The sequence below is a fragment of the Oenanthe melanoleuca genome, chromosome 3 (genome assembly GCF_029582105.1).
Source record: "Oenanthe melanoleuca isolate GR-GAL-2019-014 chromosome 3, OMel1.0, whole genome shotgun sequence".
NCBI classification, from domain to species: Eukaryota; Metazoa; Chordata; class Aves; order Passeriformes; family Muscicapidae; genus Oenanthe; species Oenanthe melanoleuca.
This window is the reverse complement of record NC_079336.1, coordinates 106,878,032-106,905,519: the sequence shown is the minus strand read 5'-3', so window position 1 is coordinate 106,905,519 and position 27,488 is coordinate 106,878,032. Positions and strand designations below refer to the sequence as shown.

The 27,488-nt window shown below is 44.2% G+C and overlaps 2 protein-coding genes across 6 annotated transcripts in view; both read left to right on the top strand.

Moving 5' to 3' along the window:
* The window catches only part of PELI1 (pellino E3 ubiquitin protein ligase 1), a 43,173-nt gene extending 31,559 nt beyond the window's left edge, over positions 1-11,614 (top strand). For all 3 annotated transcript variants that reach the window (XM_056487950.1, XM_056487948.1, XM_056487949.1), the window contains 6 exons: positions 3,597-3,738; positions 3,977-4,106; positions 5,628-5,729; positions 7,743-7,940; positions 8,059-8,247; positions 9,188-11,614. In XM_056487950.1, coding sequence (XP_056343925.1) covers positions 3,668-3,738; positions 3,977-4,106; positions 5,628-5,729; positions 7,743-7,940; positions 8,059-8,247; positions 9,188-9,754 — 1,257 coding nt within the window. In that variant the 5' untranslated portion in view covers positions 3,597-3,667 and the 3' untranslated portion in view covers positions 9,755-11,614. The remainder of the gene's footprint in view (positions 1-3,596; positions 3,739-3,976; positions 4,107-5,627; positions 5,730-7,742; positions 7,941-8,058; positions 8,248-9,187) is intronic.
* A 13,377-nt stretch (positions 11,615-24,991) lies between these two features.
* Positions 24,992-27,488, top strand: part of VPS54 (VPS54 subunit of GARP complex) — a 45,947-nt gene continuing 43,450 nt past the window's right edge. The window contains exons 1-2 of one of the 3 annotated variants that reach the window (XM_056488954.1): positions 24,992-25,111; positions 25,463-25,545. The gene's annotated coding sequence lies outside the window, so the exon portion shown is untranslated. Of the gene's footprint in view, positions 25,112-25,257; positions 25,360-25,462; positions 25,546-27,488 lie in introns of those variants that run through there. The other 2 variants (XM_056488956.1, XM_056488955.1) reach the window with 2 other exon arrangements.

Genomic DNA, 27,488 nt, shown 5'->3' with positions numbered 1-27,488 from the left:
TAGTGCTCTAGAAATAAAAACTGGTCAGGTTATATAGTACAAGAGAAGGCCCATTATATATTTTGGTGGATCCTTATCTTCTACTCAACAGTGTTCCTTCAAGTAAGTTCTTCGCTCAGTTTTAAATGATCCATAAGCCTGTTCTATTTCAGGAGTGGAGATGTTCTCCCATGGCAGGTTAGACTCATCTCCAGTGGGACAGCACTTGAGTTTTATTCAGAGACATGTAATTTCCCTTGGACTAATCTTCAGGACCTCACTGGAAAGATATAATTGATCTTTGTTGTTTCTGGGAGCAAAAATATTTTCCTCTTGGATACAGTCCACCAGGCCAATCACACTGGATGAGAAGTATGTTGGACTGATTATTTTTTTAGGAGTGCCAAATCTTGTATGTCCTTAAATTGAAGTAATCGGGGGGTGTAGTAGTTGTGCAAGTGCTGTGTGAGGCTCATAAAGGTTCTGAGATGTATTTGAATAAAAATGAAGTTCAAACATTCCAGCCAGACTTTTGTGGATGAGCGTGCTATATTATTGATAATGACTCTAGATTTCTAACACTCAGACCTTCCTTAAGTCTGATAAGAAGTGGATTTCCATCACATGCAAAAGAAACTTGAGTAGATTTCTTTAAATGGAAAGTGAAAGAAAATGTTTTAAAGAGTAAGTGAGCAATAGATGTGGGACATCTTTCCTTATATAGAAAATCTCAGTATAATTCCTTGTGTTGCTGAAGTCTGTCTCTGGGAACTGCTGACCCCTGTTATAATTTCTGCACAGTTCTCTGGTCACTTGTGCAGGTAATGCATCAGAGTCTCCTTTAAATGTTCACGTGCTATTTTCATGAGGCTTTGAAGTTGTCTGAGACATGTATTTTTTTTTTTAGTTTTCCATTAAAATTGTTCACTTGGATGAACAGAGGAAGAGAAGCTGCACCAAACCTCTTCTTGTACTAATGACTAAAGTTATTTTAAATGTTTGCCTTCCCACTTTCTCCAAGTGAAAGGATTAGCTCTTTAACACTGTAATATGGAGTTATACTATTCAAATCTTTGGTTACCGTTTCATGGCAGTATTTCTTGTGAATTGTTAAAGGTGAAGGCAGAGGACAACTGCTGGCTAAAATGAAATTAATTGTATGTGAAGACGACTAAATTGCAGGGGAGTTGAGGAGATCAATATTCAAGCAGAAAATAGGTTAATCATGTGGGGAGGAGATGAGAAGATGAGCTCTTTCAGAAGACAGCTATAAGCAAGTATAATGCAAGATGATTTAAAATAAAACAAGAAATGCTGAAGTTGATTGTAAAAATACTTCATAGAAAATATATCCTTATTTTTATATGCAGATAAAATGTGAAGATTTATACTCACTTCATAAGTAGAAATACTTCAGGAGGGGAATGCGTGTAAAGAACCTATCACCATTAAACACTAGGATCTATATTCAGTATTAACATCAGTAAAGCAGCCCTAAGGTGTGTGTTCACTAGCACATAGTTTGAGTGTGGTGCTCCAAAGCAGGGTGTGATGCCAGGAGGCAAGGAGGGCCCTGGAAGACATGAAAATTGTGAACACAGTTAATGTTGTGGGGCTATCTCCACTTCAATGTGCTGTGACTGCTGGCATCATTTAAGGTCACATTTTCACCTGGTGAGTTTGCTTTACTGTCTTCATTTTGGAATTCTAAAGGCAAAACCTACAACAGTGAGCAACCTCACAATCCTGGGGGAGTTACTGCTACACTTGGTTCAGCAATCCAGAAATGCTTTGGAGCAAACTCTATTCCTTGGCTCTCTCCTGTGCTGCTGCCATTGTTCCTGTGTGACTGAGGAAGACTGTTGAATCAGTAAAATGCACTTTCAGCAAGAGATGAGTGATGGGTATCCTAAGGCTTGAACCAGGACAGCTGTCGAGTGAAAGTGCTTGCTGCTTCCCAGGCAGCAGAAATAGCTTGGTGTCACTGTTCTGCAGATGGGACACAGACGCTCCACAGCAGTGTTGTGCAAATCAGGTTTATTGCAATGCACTCCTCTCTCTGTGGATCAGGATATTGTGTGTGCTATAGTACCCAGACTTGGGATTTGGAAATTCATGAGAAATTAAAGGAGAAACTAAAAGATTTCTATTTACTTTCCTGGTTGTGTTCTGCAGGCATCCTAGCAAATGCTTTGAGGCCACTGTGATGTCTTTGCCTGTACTAGTGAGAAACACCCCCCCTCCCCCAAATATATGGAATAATGGAATAGCATGAAGGAGCAAACTTGGGTTTTTAGAGAGCACTGTGAGCTGATTGCAGATGGCTATTAACATATGCATGCTGGATATGAACATGTAGATTTGAGAAAACATGTTGAAGGCCAAGCTTCTCTGTGAAGGAGCAAAGACTGGGAGAGGGTGTAGAGAAGTTCAGTAAAGGGATCTTTGCATCAGCTTCTGAACAATTGTGAGCAGGCTGTCAAGCACTGCCATATCCTTTTCTCTGTACTTACAACATAACATGGGGATAGATCCTTTTCTCTGTACTTACAACATAACATGGGGATAGATAAAATCTACATGATGACATCTTTTCTGCTAATAACCATGGTCTAGTCAAGGTAGAAGAAAGCGGAGATACAGCTCTGTAGTTGTGATCAAAGTTGATGACAGGATTCAAAAAGTGCTGCGTGGGTCAAAAAGTGCATTTGCACAGAAGGCAGAATGTTAACCATCAGTACGAAAAAATTTTAGCAGCTCTTTGAGCTGGTATAAAAACTCACCTGGAAGGACCAAGGGAATGTTCTTATTTCTGTTAAAGAAAGCCTCAGACAGACTCTCATCAGCTTTATCAAGTGAGTGCTCTGCTGGGTAGGCTTTCTCTAAAGGAAGGTCAGAGATGAGCTGCATAGGTCAAAAGTGTCTGGAAATGCTGTTAATGAGAAGCTGTGGAAAATACAACATGAACTGTTCCTCAAAGCAGAAGTCTGAGTAAAAAATGCACTTCAGGACTGTTTTCATTAGGAGTTACATGGAATTCCCTCAGGAAATGTCCTTCAAACATATGTTTAGATCACTTCTGTCTCTGGCTAAACATGAGAGTTCACAGTGCACACGCTAAACTTTTATGGCAGCTTGATATCAAATTGTCATACAACTTCCTTCCATCTGCAAATGCACAAATTTCTTGGAAAGCTCTGAATTAAACACTTCCCATGAAAACTTCTGCCTCCCTAGCTAATGGGCTGGTTTTGGTTTGTGGGTTTTTTTTTTTCCTCTAAATTTAATGCCTATCTTGCCCTATTTCTCAATAGCTGAATGAAATATAATAAATGAAGCTATGTATCATTTATTCTAAAAACTGGCATGGAGGAAAACAAGTATGGATGTTTTAAGGCTATAGTGGAATTTTCTAAGTGCATTTTTTTGGTGATCTGGCAGTTCTTCAAGGCAATTCAACCTTAATTCATGTGGGTTTATATATGTGTTTTTAAAAATTATTTCAGGCAAAACCAAAGTGTGGAAAACACAAAATATTGTACCTAAGGTATCAGATTGGTGTGCAAGTTTGTGTAATTGGAGTATTTTCTCTTACACCTAATTTTTTATTTTTACAGGAAATAATGAAAAAAGTGTGCCACAACTCTTGATCAGAGACCTGAAGTTTGAGAAGTCATTAGCTAAGCTCATGTTTTCTCCTGATCAAGAAAATCATCCATCAAAAGCACCAGTCAAATATGGTGAATTGATTGTATTGGGGTAAGTGTTTGTGTGTAAGAGTCTGAGTGCTTTCTGTGCTATAATCCTGTGGGCATGTTTCAGTACTGTGTTAATTCTTGGATTTAAGTATGATTAATTGAAAATCTGTAATTAGTAAAACTATAGTAATTGAGAATACTTGGTGCTTAGAATGGAAGTTCTTGTAGGTGGGTATCTCATGAGAAACTATGTAATACAGGAATGATGGACTTTGTTCTTTTTCTGTTCTTTTTAATAGGTACAATGGGTCTCTCCCAAATGGAGATAGAGGAAGAAGGAAAAGTAGGTTTGCTTTATTTAAAAGGCCCAAGGCAAATGGGGTGAAACCCAGCACTGTGCACATTGCCTGTACCCCTCAAGCAGCAAAGGTAAGCTCCATTTCTCCTTTCAAGTCTCTCTGATTTCTCCTTGCGCCACATTAAGAGCTATTAGAAAATGGTTTAAACAGCATAAATGTCTAACTGGGAAAATAATTATTTATTTTTATCCAAAGTTTTTTAGTACCTGTTGGGGTTAGCAAGAAACAATTTAGCAAAGAAGATTCAGTGTGTAGTCCTTTCCTTGGCCTGAAAAAAAAAAGTTTTGAAACATGAATGTTCTGGGCACAGGCTAGTCATATAAAAAACTTTCTAATTTGTTTTCCTTCCAAACTCACTGTAGACATCTGTTCTAGACTTTGTGGTTTTGCACTCACTCTGCTTTAGGACTAATTTTGCTTCACATGCAGCTGACTTTTAATGGTCTTTTGCCAAAGCTCCACATGCACTTGGTGCTCCTTCCAGTGGGTAGGAGATCCCCAGGACAGATGGGTTTTACAGGGCATGTTTCATAGGACTTGGAATCAGAGTTCCCATTAAGGAGCAGAAAAGGAAGGGCTTAGGTCTTGAAGTTTAACTGTAATTCTTGTCAAAACTAATGCATCATAGCTAAGGTATTACCATGAAATATTGTGGCTGTTCAAGTGTGTGCAATTGAGTTCAATAACTAATGGAGCATTTCTATTAAAACAATGGAATTTGAGGATGTTTAGTGGTTGTTTAGAAGCTACCAGTGACAAGATCAGGCCTTTAAACAAACATGTGTTTGGCCCCCAGAATACCTTGACACTTAAGGATCTTGAGCCTAAATTCAGGGAATGGTATAAAGTATTCAAAAATCAGAAGCATTTTTCTACCAAAATTCTTGAAGTAGAGCTACATTCATAGTAGATCTGTGAAAATAACATTTATTTTTGCAAATTCTTTATGGTCTGATAAGTGCTATTTAGCAGCACTTTTAGAAGTGTTTGCTAGTTTCTAGTAGGTAATTGTAGAATGAACATCTAGACTAAGAAACTGAAACCTTTGCTACAACTTCTGCAACCTATGTTGGTTTCTTCATTTTACCCTATCACCACTTTTTTATCTATGTATCTTAAATCAGTCCTTACTGATTTTACTATTAACTCAAATCCTGTCTTTAGAATAAAGTCCCAAAGATTTTGTCCTCACTTTGCAGTTGTCCAAGTTCACACTGAGATGGCCATGAAGGTGTTACATTCAGTTTTAGCCTTTGCATTTGGCTGTTTTGTCCTTTTGTGCTCAGGCCAGTGTTGCTTTAGCACAAAACATGACTAATAATATGCCCTGGTTATGTTTATTTAGTTGCAGCATGTGGTGAAGAGACCAGTTTGGTCTGCTGAATCAATCCTGCAGCTTTTTTTTTAGTGGCCAGGAGTGGGTTTTGTGAAGTTTAACTGCAGGTGTGTCATTAACAACCATCTGCCTTAATGCATTAATTAGCACAAGAAACTGGTAAGATATATATACATATATATATAGTCTGCTTTGCTGCTGAATACTGTAGAATTATTGTGCACTGGTTCAATAATATTTGGCATTTTTCCATAGGCAATAAGTAATAAGGACCAACACAGCATATCTTACACTTTGTCTCGGGCCCAGACAGTGGTAGTTGAATATACACATGACAGCAACACAGATATGTTCCAGGTATGTGAAATAAATGTGTGTTCTCATTTTTGTTAATTTCAAACAAGGCATCCTCTCAGCAGGCTTTTTCCCCTCACACCCAAAAGTTTGTGTGTGTCAGTTTCTGCAGTCAGGATTCAGAGCAATTTAATTCTGTTCGTTCCCAGGGCCGTCCTATGAACAAGACTCTGTGCCTATACATCTCTTTTAGACTTGGGCAAAGGTGAAATTTGGGGGGTTTTGTGACTAATGTACAAGATTATAGTTTTGCCTTTGATTGCTGGTCTGCAAGTTGCATAGTCTGCCTCCTAGTCCCTCTTTGCAAAATGAAGAATAAAGGGCACCATTCTCTTTAAGCCCTTGGAACTTTGCTTCTGGCATTTACAAAGGGATTTGGGATCAGCCAGTTGGAGAGAGGGTAGAAGAAATACAGTGTGGAAACACAGAAAAGCTTTTGGCACAACTAATATGAAAAATACTCTGAACTTCTTTAAGCAAACCCAGAAAAGTCTAAAGCTTTGGGAGCTGTCAAGAGAGGAGCCTCAGTGCTGATGCTGGCAGTTCACAAAAACTTTGCTGCAGTTCCTGTGTGTATGAGAAGGGACCACAAACACATCTGCAGCTGTGGCGTGCCCTCGTATCTTATAATTGTTTCCTGTTTTTCTCAAAAGGAAGGGGTTTGTTTTGGGGTTCTTTTTAATGTGTGCTTTGTTCTCTCTGGTTCCCAGACTGTGATCTTGCAGAGCTTTTTCTTTTTGCCTTGTTGTTGCCACTAGTTTATGGCAAGGAGTTTTGCTGTCACAGCATTTAGTTGTGACGCCACTGCAGGATCTAAGGAGGTGGGAGGTGTTGGGAAGTGGTGGAGGAAGCTGCTTTGCAACTGCAGACACTTACAACAGAGCAAAAGGACTGTAATGAAATCACTGCAGCATAAGCTATTGTTTGTGTGAGTGTTCTCTTTTCAGGCATGCTCTGGCATGTGTGCTGCTCTGAAATTGCCCCTGGCAGTCCTTGTGTACTCACTCATGGGTTATCCTGCCTAAGAAGCAATAAAAAAAATAGGTTCTGACAAAGCAGTTTTAGTCTCATGAAAGCTTTCCAGCTCTCACCAAAAAGCACCTCAAGCTTTTAGGTCTCTTGCTCAGCAGTTAACCAGTCTTAATATAGCTACCTATTTTCAAAGAGCCTGAGAGCTGTGGAAGTAAGTGAGCAGTAGTGTGTAAGGGGGATTTAAACCCAGCTACATGGATGCTTGGGAAAGGGTTATTACTTTTCTTCTTTGCTAGGAAAAGTATAAGATGAGTTGACTGGAAAAGCAGGGATACTCAAGCAGTTCTATCAAACTCAGTTCAGTTGTGCAGGACTGCAAAACTCATGGTTTCCTGCAGCCAGAAAAGGAAGCACAGCTACCAGGAAAACCTGATTGTAGTCACATGTTGCATTCTTGTGTTCCGAGTGTGTAAATGTAGCCCTTTCTGCCACAACCACCTGGTACCTGGTCTTTCACAAAAGGTTTGCTGCTTCTCAATGCCCACCAGAGCTGAAGAGACAGCTCACATAATCTTCTTTTCATACATCTATGTCTTGACTTAATCTGGCACTGTTCAGAATGGTCTGGGCATACAAAGTGACTGCACGTCACTGTTCTGGCCTCTAAGTGCTGTTCCCTGGCTGTTTTGGTGCTCCTGCAGCTGGTCTGCCTGACCTGAGTGTAACCTCTGATGAAAAGGCCTTCAATGGGAAATCATCTCAGAACTGACTTAACTACATAATTTTATTTCTCCTTCCTTCATTTGGCTGTACCCAGCCTTCAGAATAACTGATCATTTGGAAAAAGAAAAATTCATCAATTCAGATGAGGCTTTGGAAAGCTAAATTGATAGACTGGTGGACAGGAATGCTTTAAATATTCATTAAACAAGCTTGTAATATCATGATTTTTGTATCATTGCTTTTAATTGCTTTGAATTTGAATTGTCATAGACTCAAAGACAAACTTCTGACCAGTTTTTGTTTTTCTAAATGCTTTTCCAGATTGGTCGGTCAACAGAGAGTCCTATAGACTTTGTAGTAACAGATACAGTTCCTGGGAGTCAGAGTAATTCGGATACACAGTCTGTGCAGAGCACAATATCAAGGTTTGCCTGCAGAATCATATGTGAACGTAACCCTCCTTTTACAGCAAGAATATATGCTGCAGGATTTGACTCCTCAAAAAACATTTTTCTTGGGGTAAGGAAATTCTTTTTCTTTTTTCCCACTAGAAGTTCAGTGTAGGCTTATGTTTTAAACTAATTCATAACTCCATTTCAACCAAATTAAAGTTTCTCATTGATGTAATTTCTTTTAGGAGAAAGCTGCTAAGTGGAAGACATCAGATGGGCAAATGGATGGGCTAACAACAAATGGAGTTCTTGTTATGCATCCTCGTAATGGATTCACAGAAGACTCCAAACCAGGGGTGTGGAGAGAGATTTCTGTGTGTGGGAATGTGTTCAGCCTCCGTGAAACCAGATCAGCTCAACAGAGGGGGAAAATGGTGAGAGGAGTGACCAGAGTTTTATGCAACCTGTTTAAAATGGTGCAGCCTTAAGGGGTATGGTTTGGGCATAGAGCTGGAGTCTGATGGAATTCCACATGGTTGTCACCTCTGCAATTAGTTACACTGCCTTTTATGTGTCTGTCTGCATGCACAAAGGTATCTTGCTCAACCTGAATAACTGAGTTTATCTGCAAAATAGTACTTAATTGCATATCTCCTAAATTGAGTTCCCAATCTACTCTGCATTTCTGCAGACTCTTCTAGGCATCTGCACATTCTACAAGTATTTTCCCAATTCTCCCTTGTGAGTTTATGCTTTTAAGGTTTTCCCACTTTTCCTTTCTTATAAACTAATGAAGGATAGTTATAATTTTATTGGATATTCATTTCCGTGTTGGCATTCTGAGTTTTCCCTCTTTGTCTTGTTTCCAAAGCATTGGTGACATTTCCAGGTGATAATTGGGTTCAGTGTGACTTGGGATGTTTCAACAAAAAGAAATCCTACATGGAACATTTTAAGTGGTGTATTTAGCTAGGAGTGCTAATGGGAGGGAAAATGGGGGAAAGCCATGTATAAAGGGGTGTTTTAAGATAACAGTCTAAAATATGATGGAGGACTTAACAGTCTTGTGATACTCTTCAGGCATTTCAAATAACATTGTTGGGAGTGCTGTATGGATTGAAAAGAGTTGAGATGGGAGAGGAGCTTTTCTTGACTCAATGTGGTCTATTTTAATGCACACATTGATCTCTTAAGATGTTGGGGTGAGGTTTTTCCAAGAAAAAAGGAGGGCAGAGAGAAGCTGATACTGGGCTCTCTCTGGGTGTCTTGTGGAGACAGTCAGAAGCTGCTTGAAACTTTGGCTCTTCCATTGTGGAAGTGCATGTTTCTCTTCAGAGACCCTTGTGTGACAGCTCTGTGTGTGTCCGTGCCAAGGTTGAGAACGAGACGAACCAGCTGCAGGACGGCTCCCTGATCGACCTGTGCGGGGCGACGCTGCTGTGGCGCACGGCCGAGGGGCTCTCGCGCACGCCCACCGTCAAGCACCTGGAGGCTCTGCGGCAGGAGATCAACGCGGCCAGGCCCCAGTGCCCCGTGGGCTTCAACACCCTGGCCTTCCCCAGCATGAAGAGAAAAGATGTTGTAGACGAAAAGCAGCCGTGGGTGTACCTGAACTGCGGCCACGTGCACGGCTACCACAACTGGGGGAACAAGGAGGAGAGGGACGGCAAGGACCGCGAGTGCCCCATGTGCCGCTCCGTCGGCCCCTACGTGCCTCTGTGGCTCGGGTGTGAGGCGGGATTTTATGTGGATGCCGGACCTCCAACTCACGCCTTCAGCCCGTGTGGACATGTATGCTCAGAAAAGACAACTGCATATTGGTCCCAAATCCCTCTTCCTCATGGTACTCACACTTTTCACGCAGCCTGTCCCTTCTGTGCGCATCAGCTGGCTGGTGAGCAGGGTTACATCAGGCTCATTTTCCAAGGGCCTCTCGACTAACACAGGTGTTCCCAAGGACTGCAGTAAACTGATAAGCTAAGCGATTCTCATTTTTAAACCAACTGTTTTTCCTATTCTCTGGGCTTTGCTGGTTTGCATTAAGATGAAGAATTTTTTGGTTTTTTTGTTACAACAGCTAAATCCTTCTTTATTGAGAAAAGTCTGGAAATAGAAGAAATGGGGGGAGAAGGGGAAGACCTCCTGCTTTTTTTAGTTAATAACTACTTCTGAAGAGGTGAAGGAAATGTTGTAGAGTGAACTTCAATGCCTTCAATTTAATAGTTTTTGAATCACATGCCCACAGTGTTTGAAAGGTGTTTCATTTTTTTTGTATATGGAAGGTAAATAGTTCAAAGAACATTAGTTTACAGCTTGGATGCAAACATTGTAAAATATAACATGTATATTAACTCTTTTCTATTTATCTTTATTATTGAAAATACTTAGAGTGTTTAGAGAGTAGCATGGTCATAGTGTGTTACATCCAGCAATTGGATGTGTAGAGTAGTTCTGGATGGAGAAGAACATGGGATGAAAATGGTAGAAAAATCTTTTAATCTAAAATACTGAGTTCTTAGAATAGTTAAAATGCTTTTTAAACTAAGCTAATGCAAATTATGATGGCATAAAGTTGTGCTTTAACAGTGTTGAAAGGTAGGTAAGAACGACTTCTCAAAATGTCTTTTTGGTAGGACTGTACTTAAGATCTGGTTATGAGGAGAATATTTACCAGACTCTTCGAATATGCAACTTAGTCTAGATAAAGGATTTTTTTCTCCCTTCACGCTAATACTTCTCTTTATTTAGCATTAGTGACATTTGTGAAGGTTTTTCCAATGTTAGTCATGAAAGATGAGGCTTGTTCAGTTCCTTGCTGTTTGGGGGTGGGGGTGGGGGGAACAAGGGAAGAGGTGGATGCACCTGGGCACATGTGTGGGGATCAGTTTGTGACTTGGCCACAGTCCCAGCCTGAGAGGGTTTTGTCAGCTGGGTGCTCAGCCTTCCACCTGCTGACTGATGGTGAGGCCTCAGGCCTGGCCTTTGCCCCCTGCCAGGTGCAGGTACTCCTCTGGGCCACATGTGGAACAGAGGTGGAACCTGGTAGCCAGGGGATGTGTGCTTGTGTCCATGCATCCTTGGGCAGCTGGGCACAGCTGGCAGTCTATTGGGAGAGCTGGGGCTGGGCTGGGCTCAGACCCTCAGTGTGGGATGCTGCTGTGGGCTCTGGTTACTGGTCTCTCTCTGCTCTCCCCTTCCTTCCCCTCCTTCCCCTCTGCATCCTCCAGAAAAGACCAGTGCACTACATGCAGCTCTGCTGCCAGCCCACTGTGCTTCATGGCAACCTGACCTTTTTAGGATTGATTTGAGGTTTTTTGGCCAGCTTAATACTTTTTTAAAATATGTACTGTATAATTGACAGTAAGAATTTCTGTACTTTATAGCAAAGCTTTCATTTTTCTTTTGAAGCTGTTCTAAAATTTTCTTTGTTTAAAGAAACCTGTGTTGCTTAGGTATCATGAATTACTTACTTTGACTGTCAATTATTTCTCCATTTTTAAAAAGGAATGATATATATTGTTTGGTTCACTCAGGAAATGCATGTGTCAGGAAACCTGTACTATAAGTTCAGTTAGCTGTCATGTACAAGTAACTGCTGTTACTCCCTTTCCGTAGAAATATATCTGATTTTGACATTTTCCAGATTATATGCATTAAGTAATGAAACTTATGCAGCGAGAAATCCCTGTATTGTAGTTGTTCTAATCATCTTATTCAAATTATAGTATACTGTAGTTTTAATTTTTATTTGCAAATTAATTTATTTAAACTACGTGAGTAAACACTTTTCAAAAACAGAAATTCTGGGATTGTGGCTTTGTTTCCAAGAGATGGGAAAGGTGGCTGGGGATGGCCCTTTTGTTGTCACCTCAAGTACTCTGTTCTGCACATGTGGATTAAGAGCACGGAGAAGCAGCAGATGTGACGGCTTTGGATGTTTGCCCTGGTCATGGTTTTGAATGGCTCCTTTCAGATGTGTCTTCTCAATGTGTTTTATATTTAACTCTGTGTTAAAGGTGAGATTGTCTTTTAAAAAACATAGTTAAATGAGTAAGTTACAAATACTGAAATATGAGCAAAAAGCTGAACTGGGCTCTTGTAAAATGACAAGAGCTCTTGATTCTATCTTCCACAAAATCTCTTTGACACTTCTCTGGTCCTGATCGTGTTGACTACAGGAACATGAAAAAACAGAAAAGGACATGATGAAAGCTACAAAGCAGTATGAGTAACAAACACAAAGCTGAAGTGTGAGCACAGATGGAGCACAGGATGGTAGGAGGAATATGGGAAGTGGTGTTGGAGCCCCAGCTGGAGGCTGGTGTGGAGCCAGGGGTGCAGTTGGGTACATGCACACCTGACTGCAGAGGGGAAGAAGGGAGAGTCATGCCTAACATGCAGCCCATGTTAAGGCTTTACCCCATATAAGATGGTACATTATGCTTACACTGTAGTTCTCTACCCCACTCCTCATCCCCCAAAAAAAGACATCCCAGATAAAGGGGGCATTCAAACACTTGAGACAGGGAAATCCCACTGTCAAAGGCAGCATGGTAGTGGTTGAGTAGTTTGAGGAGCACATTCCAATCATCAACAACTGCACCTCTGCTCTGGTACCCTGTTTGAATTCCCCCAGGCTTCTGTTCTTTGATAAACAATTGCAATAGTCCTCTGTATATGGTAAAGTGAATTTCAGATTAAAAGTACTCAAACAGATCACTGAAGCACTCTGAACTTTGTGAATCCTTTAAACAAATTTTGGTACTGCAATAGGTGGCACCTTGCTGGCTTTAAGACAATCACAGCTCCACTTGTGGCAACCTAAAGCAGCCCCATGCAGCAGCAGCAAAGACCAGCCCCAGGTGAGATCTGTGGCCTTCACCTGCTTTTAAAGGTTTGCTGGACTGGCAAGAAGCACTGGTGATGCAAGCAGCAGATGGGATAGGACTGTTCCCTGGGAGACCACTGCAGGGATAAGGAACTGATAATGTCATTTTCCCATTCATTCCCTTAGTGTAGGTACCTTTCTAGCCTAAAAGTTCAGTGAAGCTCTGTAGAAGTGCCTCTGGAAATGAGCAGCCAGTGTTCTGGTTTGTGTGTGGCTACCCTGTTCTGGGCAGTGCAGTATGTAAAGCAGGTGATTTAGTGGACTAATTTGCCTTTCAGCTGTAGGAAATTGCATGGATTTAACACTGCTGGAAGGCAGCAGCTGGATAATAAAGCCCTTTTTTCCCCAGAGCAGAAGTGGGGCAGTACAGATTGCTGGCAGGAGGGCAGGACCATAGACAGGGAGGTTGCTGTGGCTTTCCTGGGGAGAACAGAGTACTCTGGTTCCTTTGCTGACTTGGCCCCTGGGTTGGAGCAGCCCCACAAGTGGCTGGTGTGGCAGCGTGGTGCAGGCTAGGGTGAGGCTTTCCCATCCCAGCTGTGCTTGTTACACCTGCAGGAATGAGCCTGGTCTTCTGGAAGGTTTAACATGAAGTCACCTCAGGAGACTCCTGTGTTGGAAGGTGCTCTGCAAATCCCATAATGATCCTGCCATGGCATGCTTGATCTCCTTCTGAAGTGACACTTTCCAGGCTCAGTTCTAAAAATACATTTCCAGTTTTGCAATATAAGTCTACCCTGATGACTGCAGCTACTTGCATGCTGTCTTTCAGCCTGGATTAGGCCTGGTTGCTGTTGAATTAGACCAGATTTCATGGTCCTTGTCTTGGCTCATCCCTTCCTGTAAAAACACTGGCAGAGCTTGTCTATTTTTAATTGCAGCACTTGGCTTTAGCATAAGAGCTGTGATCATCCTAGAAATGCAGTTTCTAAGGCTCATTTGTGACTAGCAGATCACTTGTACTGTTGTGCATTCTGTAAAGATGATCTGGGAGAGCATCTCTGCAGGGGCTGAGATGGTTCCTGTGACTTGGATCAGGGACTCCCTGCAAGTGTGACCTCTTCAGGGGCAGCAGCAGTCCTGCTCCTTCCCATGTGCTGCTTCCAGGGCGGCAGCAGGAGCTCAGGCCCCTGTTTTCTCCCGGCAAACAGCTCCACACCACCATGCTGTTGGGAGGCAGTATCCCATGGAAATGTGGATGGTGACACAAGCTGAGCAGGGGAAACTCTGATAGGTGCTACTGCAGCAGGAGCAGCCAGCTCCTTCAGCTACACTGGTCCCACCTCTGGCTTGAAAGCAGTGGAGGGGGGCAGATTTAAAGAGCAGAAAAAATGGGTTTTTATCACTTGAGCCTCAAGTGCCTCTGTGAGAGCAACCATTCCAAAACCAGCCTTGGGGAACTGCAGCAGGGATGGTGGCCTTGGACATGCCTGAGGCTGGGGTCAGTGCAGTGCTAGGGATTCAGTGCCTGAATCTTTATGTTCCTGCCTTGGACTCCCCTGAGCTGCTGCTGCCCATCTTCCCTGTGCCTTCCAGCCCTGGCAGCACAGCCCATTCCACAGTCACAGTGAGCAGGTGCCAACAGAAGCAGGTCCTGTTTGCCTTGCCCAGCACAAGTCCTTTTGGGATCAGATTAGGCATCACCTGGTGCTGCATTCCTCAAGGCTAAGCTCCAGGCAAGATGAGTAACCAGAGGCTAAGTGCCAGCTCTGGAAGTCAGGAGTTCCCTGCCCACTCGTCACTCTTGGGTTTGCTGCTACTGTGCCAGCTCTCACTCCTTGTCCTTCTGCCCCTCTTGCAGGGCTGGCAGGAGGGGATGAGAACCAGCACCAACATCACTCTGTCTGCTGGCTGTGGTGTTTGTCTGGCTCTGGGGCTGAGGATGTTTGTGGCAGCAGCGAAGCACCAGCAAATCCTGGGTTCTGCCAGTCCTGCTGAGAGTGCATTGCTCCAGTGCAGGGAGCTGAGATATTTCACAGGAGTACAAATGACCCCGTGATCAACTCAAAGAAGGACTTTTCTGCTGCAAAGGCAACTTCTCTGCAATTTGGCAATACCTGCAATATTGTAGTGTTTTTATTTTGAATACTTTTGCTGATTTAGTGTCAATAAACAATTCAGAGACAGGAGTAAATTATTAATCTGCTCTGACTTCCTCTACCTCATCTACATCTGTAGTACCAGTTCTGTGCTGAGGTCGCTGCTGGAGATCTGCTACCTTCCAGAAAAACAATGAGAGTGGAGTTCCTTGGAGTTAGAACTCATACCAGGATGGTCAACTTTTCCTTTTTGTAGTGAAAAGGTCTCCTGAAAAGGCTTCTCCTCTTCCAGCCCTGACATGGCACACACCAGACTCCTGATGATTCCCTTTGAGCACTACACGGAAAGTGAGTGGCACAGAGAAAGGAGGGAGGACATGATAGTTCACCTTGTCAATCAGATTTAAGTGTGGTTAAATAGTTACACCAGTGGGAAAAGCTTCTTTATGTGTGTATTCTTTCCTACCCACTCCCAAGATTGCTTATTTATACAATTGTCTTGACCCTTAGATCTGTTTCTGCTTCAACACCCCTCCAAAGAAAAAAAATTAAATTCACACTTCTCTGCAAATGTTTTACTGGAAAGTTTCTCAATCATGTTTCCTGTGCTGATGCCTTTCCTTATGTGATTCTATTAAAATATATGACTTTTAATTCATTGAACCATGTTGGCTGGAACCAGGCCCTGCAAAATATATTTTGAAGGTTTTTTGGTCACCTAGTTTTTCGCCTAGATAGGATTTCCCTTCAGACTGTCCTGGAAAATGCTGGAAAACAAGGTGGTCAAGGATGAGGGAAGAGTAATGGCTTTCCTGGGCTCTTTGGAAACAGCTCACAAAAATTGTGTCTTGTGTAAAGCTTGTTCTGAAGCTGAAGGGACCCTCTTCTTTCCCTGGATCATGCTCAGATTCCAAGCACCTCCCACTTCTCAGCTCTCTATAAAATAACTTTTTAATATAACCATCTTAAAATTGGGACCTACCCCTGTCATTCCCTTTGGTTGGCTGCAATTTAGAAGCTGGATGAACACGCAGCCTTCAGTGCTTCCATATCTACATCTCTCCAAAATAATATTTTTAGCTGATCCCAGAAGATTTGAAACAAAACAAATGCATGCAGTGATATTCTAAACTTGCCTGGATGCAAAGCTAAAAACTGCAGTTTGCTGTCATGTGCTTGATGAAAGGAATTGAGTCAACTCATCCTTTCCAAAAGTTCCATGCTTTTTTTTTTTTTTTGCTGTTGTGTGGGAGGAGGAGAATTAGTTATTCAGTGGAATGAGGACAATTAAAAGCAAATGCAGCTTCCAGCGATGCCATCATCTGCTCAGTTTGCCCTGAGCAACATAGAGCAGCCTGGCTTTTTAATTGGCCCCTTTCCCTTCTGCCCTGTGCTTCCCATGGGCACAGGATCCGGCAGTTTCCAAAGTCTCCGCAGGACAGTGATGCAGGTGTGCCCATTCTACTTTTGCCCTGAGTTGTGACCTCAAAGGGGCTGAAAGGCTCTGAACTGCCATGGGTTGAGAGGTCACAGTTTCTCCTGCCCAGCTTGCCTGTCCCTGGAGTGTTGCTCTGTAATGGGGATATGTCCACGGGTTCTACCCCAGGCTGAAGCTGTGGTGTCACCTGTGGCCATTGCTGGAGGATGTGCCTGAGATGGGGCACAGGGAGATGGGTGTCCCACAGCCGGTGGTCACAGTGGCCACCTGGACACAGCTGGGCCCAGGCTCTGCACAGCAAAGCCGCTGAAGTAGCTTGCTTCCCTTTTGAAGGGGAGCTAAAGCAGTCAGCAGGCCTTTAAATGCCACATAACCACCAAGGGCATGGATATTTAATGCTTTTTTACTTACTCACATTAGAAGTGGATCCACAGCAGCTTTCCTGAGGAAGCAGGATCAGCAGTGCCAACAACCTTGGCTCCACCATCGCTCCAGGGGCTTTCAGTGTTACTCAGCGTTTTTTGCCAGCGTCACTCGTTATCTCTTGGAAATCTCACTCCACCTGTTCTGGAGCAGGAGCAGCAAAAGGTGTGTTCAAGCACCTTTGGGCAATGATGAATCATCTTCATGGCAAAGTCCTTGGCAGCTCCTGGCTGCTGCCTGCCAGGGAAAGCTGTCAGTGGAGCAAGCTAAGTGCCTCCACAAAAGTGGGGTTTGCCTGGAGTTTGCCGTGCCAGCCCTAAAGCAAAAAAACCCAAACAACCACCCATCCCCTCTGGCCCTACACCAATATTGCCAAATACACATTATTTATACAGTGGAGTGTTTTTCACACCATAGAGGCCTGGGATTAGTGTTTCTCACAACAACATAAATATATTTATAGCCCATGTGTGTCTGCATTTTGTTATACTTTTAACTTCATAGGCTAATGGTTAATAAAGCCAGGCTCTATTTATGCTTCTGCATCAAAAAATATGTTGAATAGTATAATGCAAGAGGCTTAGGATCTGCTGGCTCCAAACAATCTTTCAGACTGTAATTTAGGGGCTCATTCACAGAATAGAAGGATAAAAGTGGTATGTCCCAAGTTGGCTTCCCAAGAGCACAACAAAGGAAGAGAAGAGCAGCTCTGGGAGTCCCCAGGATGGGGCATATTTAACCCACCTTTGTTCTTGATAATCAAAAAAATCAGTGTGTCTGGAGTTCTTGTACTATTTAAAAGGAAAAAACCCAAACAAACAACAACCACCACTAAGAGGTCCCAGGTTGCATCAAACAAGCTTTTTGCAAGTTTGAGATGCAAGTTTCTTTGCACCAGCTGATTTAAAAATGTTGTTCATCATGCAACCACAGATTCATGCAAGGTCCTCTCCTTCAATCGTGTGCCCTGTGGCAGGGTCAGTTCTACCCAAATTCTTCTCATCATGCTTAATGTTCAACATGCTTAGTCTTTCAAAATCTGCAGTAATGGATACTCCACCACATCTCGAGGCAGCCTGGTCCGTGGTTCAGTTATAGAACTCATAAACTCACATCTACTATAAAACGGTAAAACTCATAAACTTGTATCTACTAAAGTAAACTGAAGAGCAAGTTGGGACCAAATATCTACCCACTGTTTGGGTAGAAAAAGAAACAACCCAAAAGCTTTTGTATTCCAGGCACTTCTGCAGAGTTTGGAAATAAAGCATAAAAGCAGCTTCCTGCAAAACATATTGATTGGCACATCCAGTGTGACACTGGATGACCTTGTCCAACAAATAGACCTGGAAGGAAAAAAAAAAAGAAAAGGAGGAAAGGTGCCTATGAAGCCCTAAACCTCTGATATTCACTTTATTAAAATTTAATGAGGAGCTATTAATAATGAATGCAGCAAGCAACATGAGAGAACAGCAGTGGAACGGCCTCGACATTCCTCGTTAGCCAGATTTCTCTACAGAGCTGGGAAAGAAGAGGGCAGCTTTCAAAGGACAAGAGGGCTCCTGTGAAGGATAGCTGGAAGCAGCAGTCTGCAGCAAGCTCTGTGGGCTGCATACATTGGTGGAAGAGTATTTTAAGTGGTTTTTTTCATTAAAAGCTGACCTGAAGGTGAGTTATACACATGTTCTATGAGGAAAAGGTGCTCTTGAATTCAAATGCCTTGGGTATAGCGTGGGGAATTGGGGTAATTTCCTCACTGATGGTGATTTTCTGTGTGAAGTTAACTCTGTCTCCCTGTGTCTCCCATCCCATGCAGTATTATCTGCACAGAAATCCAGTCTCCTAGCTCTTCAGCCAAATTCTGGGAGCCGATGTTCGCATGGCAGTGGCTGATGTAACACACAGAGCTGAGGACGTGATGGATGTTACACCTTGAGCAAAAACAACTGCACTGCCTGTTCACCTCACAGCAAAGCTGTCTGGAGCATTTCCTTTGGTGCTGCATTACCCAGCGTGGTTCAAGGGGACATGCAGCACATCCGTGACTTCCCCCTCCCAGTTGTCAGGCCAGCTGCCTTATCAAAGAAAGGAATGGAGCTGATTAGACACGGCCTGGGTTTTTTTAAGCCCCTAGCAGTTGCTTTAAGGCTTATGTGGGTCTTTAATTAATGCTGTATTTGGATGTCCCCCTAAATACTGCTAATAGGTTCTCTGGTCCTGTGGGACCTCTTCTGTTCCCTGGAGTTTATAGTGTCATTCATTTGTCAGTGATTTGTTTTGTTTCTTGAAGGTTCCAGAGTAAATTTTACTTGGCCCTGCTGAGTCTGGGTTCCTCTCATCTCTCTTAGCTGTTGTTTAAGCTCTTCTCTTCCTCATCTGGCCTGTATTTCCTGTCTCTGGTTCTTACTATGAAGCGTGTTAATAAGCATCTGGATGCCATTAACATGTTTTGTGAGAACAGAAGCAGGATAAAAAGTAAAAATTGAAAGCAGAGCCTGTGTAGAAGTTGATCTGTATTCTTTTGTGTTTCCATCAGGAGCAACCTCCCAGAAGAAGATATCTTTTCATCTTTCTTGTGCTTGTGAAACAGACCCTAATTGCAGTTAGGTAGGTGTAAAAGCACAGTTCAGACAAGGGAGTTGCTACGTGGCAATAAGAAATGCTTCCAAGGATCCAGGAGTATTAGAAAGAGCTTGGCTATGGTCATCTCAAAAACTCCTGTCCCAGTTGTGGAACAAAAAAGAGGCAGGAGAGAAGAGTGCTGATCACTTTTCTCCTTACTTTTCAGGGCTGTGTGAATCCACAGAGCATATCTGAGTCTCTTTTGTAAAATCACCAGCAGATGAAGTAATTTGAGGCCTCACCCACACCACAGTTTATTCAGCCAGTTGCGTAGGTCTCTTAACAGAGGTGCTTTTTAATACAGCAAGTCAAGCACTGAGAAATGTCACTTTGATTTTGACATACTCCCCACCAAGTATGATGTGTTTTCTGTTATGCGTTGTTGTCAAGGTGAAGAAATGAATTAGCATGGATTTTTAATTGCTTCAGTGTTGAACTCTGATATAAACTGGAAAGGAAACATCATCCTAGATGAATAAAGAGTGGGTACAAGAGCTGATCACCCTCTGGTGAGAAGCCAAGCTCTCCAAATGCAAGGAGAAGATTTCAGTGTTGTTTCTATCTCTAGCTGCATTGAATAGTTGCTGGGTTCCTACAGAGGCTTCTGCTGGCTGCTAGCAGACACTAGGGGACAAGAACAGACTCGATTGTCTGAAATCCAGGTACTCCTCATTTCTGGAAGTCTGGGGAAAGGCTGCCATCTGCTGTAATGCAAAGTGGTTGCTGGAAATACATTTGACTTAAATCCCAGCAGTGGCATTGAAGCTGAGATGAGCTCAAGGTAGGAGCAAAGTAAAGCAAGAAAAGACAAACTGTGCACTTAAAGACGTGGTGATGCTTTTCACACAGATCCCTCTCCTAATAATGGATGCCTATTACCTAGCATGTCCTTAAAGGGAAAAAAAAAATCTTCCCTGTGGTCCCCACCTGCTTTAATCTCTGGGATTTCCCGTCAAGGTCAAAGACAGGACAGAAGAACCACTCAGAAAGCTGCTGGCTGGGCCAGCCTGCAGTGAGGGTGCTGCTTCCTCAATTTAATCTAGGCACCCACATCATTCCACAGCCTCCCTGCTGCAGGGTTTTAAAATGCAGAAAGGTGTGTGGTTTTCCTCTAAGCAGTGATACCTACACTAGCTAAAAGTGAACTTAGCTGTACCCTCTACTCACAGGTCTAGCAACCTAGAACAGAGCAAAGTCTAAAAACACCTACAATTCAGGGCCTTTACCTCTGATCTTTAAAATAAAACCTGTACTGAACCCTGTGGTATCTAGAATCAAATTCTTCTCTTTAAAAGCCACTCAGATGCCAGCCCTGCTCCCTTGGTACCAACATGGTCCACTTTTTCTGCACTTTTTTTCCCCAACCATCACTTGCTTTGAAACTGCACATTTTGACTCACAAGTAATCTCAGAAGCAAGAGCTTTTCACTTGCCTGAGGTGCTGCTTGGACCAGACTGTTTTCCATTACACTTCCTGAAATCTTCCCACTAGAATCCCTCCTTCTGTGATGTTGGAGTGGCTGTGGCTGGATTCAAAGGGAGCAGTGCACATTACAAAGCTAGCCTGGAAAGCTGACATAAAGAAAGCCAGAGCCCCTGATGATTCAGGTATTAATGTACTCCATCAGAATAAACTGCCATCTGATAAAATGGGCTCACTCCAGATACAGAAGAAATAGCTTTTTATTTTATGCAGCCTCTTTACTGGAGACTGAGAGAACCCAGAACTGTGTGAAATGCAGCCACATCTGCAGCATATCTTAGGTGCTGAGGAATGACTTGGAGCCAGGAGGAGCTTTGCTACCCTTGCAGACCTGGAGAAATATATGCAAGGGCATTTAGAAGCAACAGGAGAGACTTGGCATCCCAGTTTTATGGGTTGTCCTTATGTTATGATAGTCTTGATGAAGTCTCTTAAGAAACTGTCCTAGAAAGAGCCATGTGAGGTGGTGGCCCTTGAGGTGGGCCAGTCATGTCTTCTCTACAAAGGTCTGAACCAGTTAGTATTTGGCTGATGTGATAAAAATAATATTTAAAATTGTCATCTGTGTTAATTTTGAGAGCCAGTAACGTTGCCCTATAAAACTGCCATCCCATTCTGCATGTTCCTAAGCTCCTGTCTTGAAGGTTTCTCGTGGCACTGAGCACCATGCTCCACTTAAACAAGGCCCGGAAATATGTTCCCTGCTACTAGCATGAAATATTCAGTCTTATTATTCCTTCACATCACTTGAGACAAGAAGAGCAGAAACTCTCCATCTGCCTTTTCTGCAGTGTTCATTACTTTACATATTTCTTTTATATCGCCTGCTTCCTCCGAGGAGAGCTCTTCCTCGAAGTTTGGTTGTTCCTATCATTGTTTAATGCTGCTCTTTTAGAGACAAGATTACCCACTACACTCAGTGTTCCTGGGGGACCTGCCCCTCTAATTACATTTAATCACTATTTTCCCTCACATTCCCTATGGACTGCAGTACCTTCTTCGTTTTTTTACTAGCTGAGTAAAGGTTTTCTGTGGAAAACTGAAAGCTAGTGATACCAGGATCCTGTAAGCAAGGACCTTCTAAAACACTATGACATCTCAAGAAAGGAGGCCAGGTATTCCTAGAGATGACCCAGCTTTTACAATAATTGGCTGCTAGCTCTGCCACTAAGCAGTAATCAGCATTTCCTTATTTTTTAACGTCTCTTGTATCTGAGAAAACATTGAGCTACTTTGTTCTTTTTACTGTTTATTTTCTACAGCATAAAACTCACTGTTTCCCATTTCTTTTCCAGGAAGACTCCACCGAAGACTCCTGAGCTGGCATGAATGTAGGAAAAAACCCCTGTCATATTTGTTTCCTAAAAATGCCAGTTTAACTCACACAGATGAGAAAGCAGCAGTGGAAAGATTTTCCTGGCTAAAGTTACTTGGGGTTGGAGAGCCCTGTGTGCCCAGGGTAAGGGTGTTTGTTGGGCTGAGTCACGCTGCCCTGCAGAGCTGACGTGGCCCTTGGCAATCAGTATTTAGCAGATAACTGAAATGCTCCCATAAAAGCAGACTTTGTGGACACAAGATGTACGTGAGGAGGTGGACTGACAACAGATCAAGTGAACTATGGTTGACTGACGCACAATTTCCTCACCTCACCAGCTCTGCTGTTCTTACCCAGGGAGCGCATTCAGGCTGTGCACACCTCAGTTCACGGGCCCAGCCACACCACGTGCCTTGGGGAGCTTTGTTATGCTTTAAACCAGCCTTTCTCCCAAAGTCTCCAGAAATCACCCACTGAGTCTCCTACGCTCTGGAGGAGAGGAGTTTTCTCAGGCTGGACTGGTGTTGTCACTGACACCACGGCGTTTAGCAGAAAGATGACAGTCAGAAAAGCAAGCAGCAGGAGGCAACCCCATGGCTGTCATCCTTCCCTTCTGATCCACAAAGATGATGCAGCTCTAGTTTATTTTTCCCAAGGGGAACAGAGGGCTTTGCTGCTAATACAAAATGCAGCAGAACAGTACCAACATTTAGCTCAGAGATAATGTCAATGAGGCATAAGGTAGAAAATCAAACAGTTTGTTACTTTCCCTGCATGAGCGGATAACAAGACTCTTCATTGCAACTGGGAAGCATTAAAGGTCATGGGAGGGTGCATGGCTCGAATGTCACTTTGAGGGTATGGCTTTCCCCTGCATCTCTGACACAATTAATCACTGGCTTTGAAAGTACCTCTCTGGTGCAAGAGAAACACAGAACCAACGTTTTCAGCTAGAGCTTCCTGAGCAAATGTCAACTGAGGGGTAAGCCAGCTGTATGTAAAGGTCATCTCATGCTAAGCAAGTGATGCAAAATTTCTTAAGGCTGCTCTGACCAATTCACTGAGATGAACCCGGCAGGACAGCTCCCTGTCTCAGTGAAGATGCTGCAAGAGCAGTGCTGTGAAGCTCAGCAGCTGAGCACTGAGGTCAGTCCTGCACAGCCGGCCTTGGCTCTGGCTCAGTTTGCTGACCAGGACTGATCACGTTTCAGCAGTGAGTGGATCAAGACATGATTCATGCAAGGGAGGCTTGGAAAATTATATCCATGCTGTAAGACTCATCTTCAGCCTTAGGGTGACCCACGGGGCTAGAGGGCAAAATTGGTTTACCACTAAGCCTGTAGGAAGGGCTTTCCCCTCACAACCAGCCTCTGCAGTTAATAGTCATGTACAGCTGCTTCTCTGCTGGGGATTCCCTTTCCTTTTGCCTTCCCATCCCCTCCCATCTGTCTCTTTGCTAGTGGAAAGTGGTTATGGAGAATACTCTCAGATCAGAAGGTCAGACTACTGAAAGCAAACTGTGAACTCCGTTTGGGCAAATCCAAGCTTTCCAAATCGGTTATTAGTGGTTGCAGGAGCCATGGAGATACCCCCAGCCAGCTGGCAGCAATGCTGGCAGGAATGCCATCCTCAACCCACACAGCTGAGGACTTTGTCTGGGTCAACAGCAAGTAACAAAGCAGAACCCCGAGGAGGACAGGGCTAACACCACCTTCCTCCTACAGTCTCTCCAATTTCCTTACCTTTATCCACATGACTAAATTCTGCCAACTCAGTCCTTCTGCAGACTGGATCAATACACAGCAATCAGTTTCACATTATGTTTGTGATCTCTTTGCTCACTTTATTGCTGCTGTGTCATATTTTAGGGCTTAGGAGACAGAGAGACTCCAACTAATGTAATCCCAAGGGGAAAATACCCCAGAAAAACCCCAAGCCACCATGTTTTGCCCATGAAGAGTGTCTGAGCACAGCAGAGGCTGTAAGGCACAAAGAGATTTCTGCCAGGTAGGGGAAAATATGCTATGAAAATCTTGTGAGTGACATTTGCAGGTTGCTGGAGGGAAATCCCCATTGGCTTCCAAACAAGCATTTAATATTTAACATAGTTGTATTTTTTGACTGCTTTTGCTGTTCTAGCTTCCAACGAAGTCTGTTTGAGCTATGGTAATATTAACTCCAGAAAGCCAGGGATGGAATTTTGAAGCATGAGAAGGTACACCTTTATTTTCCAAAACATGTCTATGAAAGGTATAACGGGTGGCCACTGAAGCCCACAGTTATGAATAGTAATACTAAACTAGCCTTTCTTGCTGGTAGTGTCATGTTTTGTGCTCTTTAAACTCAGCTTTTTAAAGGGTGAGCACTGGCCAGGTCAGACACACCTCTGAAGGAAATCATCAACAGGTCACTGATCCTGGTGATCCTCATTCGTGATTTATTGGCTGAGTCTGCCAAACAAATTGTACTGAACGAAACTCTGCTGACCTTGACCAAGGAGCAGAACAACATATTCGGCCCAGTCTGTCTGCGGCCACACCAGACCCAAACACGAGTGTGTGAGCTGCGAGCCCAGGCGTGAACCCGTGTGACCCCCGATTTCCACACAGCCCACAGCCACATGCTTGTGTTATTAAACACCGCCGGAATCGCTGCTGTTGATTAACCAGAGCTTCCCAGTGTTTCGTTGATTGGCACAGGACTGGCCGAAAATCCAAGCGTGTTTAAGGCACGGTCAGGCATGAGGCTGCTACTGCTTCAGTGGCACCCAACGCGTCCCTCAGCGGCCTGGCGGAGAACAGCCGCCCGAAATGTGAATCTCAGCCAAACCGGCAGCGGAGCCCCCGCGGGGGGCTCGGTGACGAGGGCTCCCAAACGCGGGCCGCAGGCACCGCGGCCCCGAGCGGGCGGGCACGGCAGCGCGGCCCCTTCCGCCGGCCGCGCCGCGGCTCCTCCCCCGGGCGGCGGCAGAGGCGGGGCCTGGTTCCTCCCGCCGCCGCCCGGGCCCTTCCTGCGCCGCCCTGCGCGGGGGCACCGACGTGTCGCGGCGGAGGAGCCGCGCTAGGCCGCGCATCCCGCCCGGCGCCGCAGGTACGGCGCGGGGGGCCCGCCCGCCGCCGGCCCCGCCGCCTCCCGCCCCCGCCTGCCGCCGGGGCTCCCCCGGGGAGCGGCCGCCAAAGTTTAATTTCCCCGGGCGCCCTTTGTGTGGGCGGCCCGGGCGGCCTGGGCCGGGCGGCGGAGCGGGGGGACGCGAGGGGAGGTGGGCGGGGGGGGGGCTGCCCGCGGCCCGCGGCCCGCTTTCCCTCCTTCCGTGCGAATTCCCGTTCGGAATTTCCATGGTAACCCCGGTGGGCAGCGGGCGGTGCCCGGCGGGAGGCGCGGGCAGGGTGCGGAGGTGTCGGCGTGCGGCCGGGCCTCCCTCATGCGGCCACTGTCCCGCAGGTCCCCGCAGCATTCCCGACGATGCCACGGGGAGAGATATGACGACGGCCTCCGGGAGAGACTCCTGGCGTGTTCTCCGTAAGGTATGGCCGGCTCGGGAGCTAACGTTTGGAGCAAGTATTCCGTGTTTTCCTCTGGCGCATGGCAGCCAGGATGGGCTGGGATGTGGAGCGCTGGAGGGCTTGTTGGTTCCATGAGCCATGTGGGAATGCGATGGTTCCTGGATTTGTAGATGAGCCTTAAATTGTGTGATGGGCAGATTAATTTCTTGCATTTCTTTAATTTCTCTAAGACGGTATGTGATGTTGAGAGACATTCACCTGTGGGGTGTAAATTGCCTTCCGCAGTCCCAACAGAAACTTTCCCCCTACGACTGTCCAGTTTGGGCCTCAGTACGTTGCTGAGTCCCTTTTTCTTCTCCGTTTTTCTTATATTCTCTAAATACTTAGGATTTACAGGACACAGAGTTATCACAATCCAGTGTAAAAAAGTATAGAATGCCTATTGTAAAGTGCGTCAGAGTAATTACTGGGCTACTGATTTCTATGTATTTGTTTTTTTTTAGTTTCTGGCATAGGTGGTGTATTTACTGTCTTACCTGTACTGATGAAGTCCTGAGTGAGAATTCCTGTGCAGCTGTTGCTGTGCAGCCCTGGGAGAAATTGCTCTCTTACTTAAAAACCCAACTGCTGTACCTTAATAGTTGTAGTGGCTGCAGTAATTACTGTCGTGACCCGAGAGTCAGTGTGACTCTCTGACAGACTTGTGCAGACAAAGGATCTTTAAATCCTTTTGGGCGTTAGCTTGGTTTGTCTGTTGGGGAGGAGAACAGTGCCTAAAATGGACTAATTGACAGGAGGTCCATGGCCATTCATGCAAAAGTCTCAAAACCTGACCAGTGATGCCAGAAAGTTGCACGAGAAGCATCTCTACCTCTCCCATCCTGTTTGCCAGTAACAGGATCTGTCCCAAATCTCCCTCTGTCTTCAGCACCATCTTTCTCTCTAGTGGGAGTCTGGCATGTGTGCAGGAATCTTGCCTTCGTGACAAGCACAAACTTAATGGGAGGAGAAGGAGATGCACATTTCCAATGTTGAGCAAAGATATTGTTTGCCTGGAAAATGTCAGGAGCCACTAGAAATGAGTGGAAAAGGCCGACCGCTGGCTTCTCTTTGGCAGTTTGTGCAGGAAGAGGTTGGGAAATGGAATCCTGATCATGTAGGTTTTGTTTCTTCTTTTGGGGCAGCAGCTCTGTGAAGAAGCCACTTCTGCTTTCTTTCTCCAGAGCATGGGGAAAATGAGGAGCTGTGAGTCTGAAGAAGAGAGAAGCCACATGAGCATCATATTATCTTTGCAGCTGAGAGGCTCACAGTTTTCTTTCGGTTTCCTTTTTTTTTCTTTCCTTCATGCTTTGTTTATTCCTTGTCTTGTTTTATGAATGGAGCAGAAAGAGTAAGCAGGTGAGCATGAGTGTGGATGCTCTACGTACATATTCCTGGGGCCTCATACGAGTAAGTCCAAATCATATTTACCAGCAAATCTAGGATTTGTCTTCCTATTTTTAGCTTTTTGCACCCACCTCATGTAGGTGCTAGATTTTAAAAAAACTCCTGAATATTCTCTGCAGAAGGTAAAGAATTGTTAATGTGTTTCCTCATACTCAAAACTGACAGGTCCATGTACTGATTAGATGTTCCAAAGTACTCGTACTCAGTAGGCTAAATATCCCAGATTTTTCTCTATCAGTCTGGTTCTTAAATTTTAAAAAAGGGGCCATTTTGGATATGTTTGAGGGTGTGTTAGGGCTAGGTTATTAGAACTGGAGTAGCATATCTGGCACATTGCAATATGTTAGAGAGTTTCCATCATTTTTATACAGTCACTGTAAGCAGCAGTATTAGGACCTTTTGGTTTTTGGCATTCTAGGTGTAGCGTGACCGTACTGGGTTTTATGCCATGGAATTATTTTATTCTTTTTGTCAACAGAAGCTGTTGAGGGATGAAAAGGAAGTGGTGTGAATAGAGG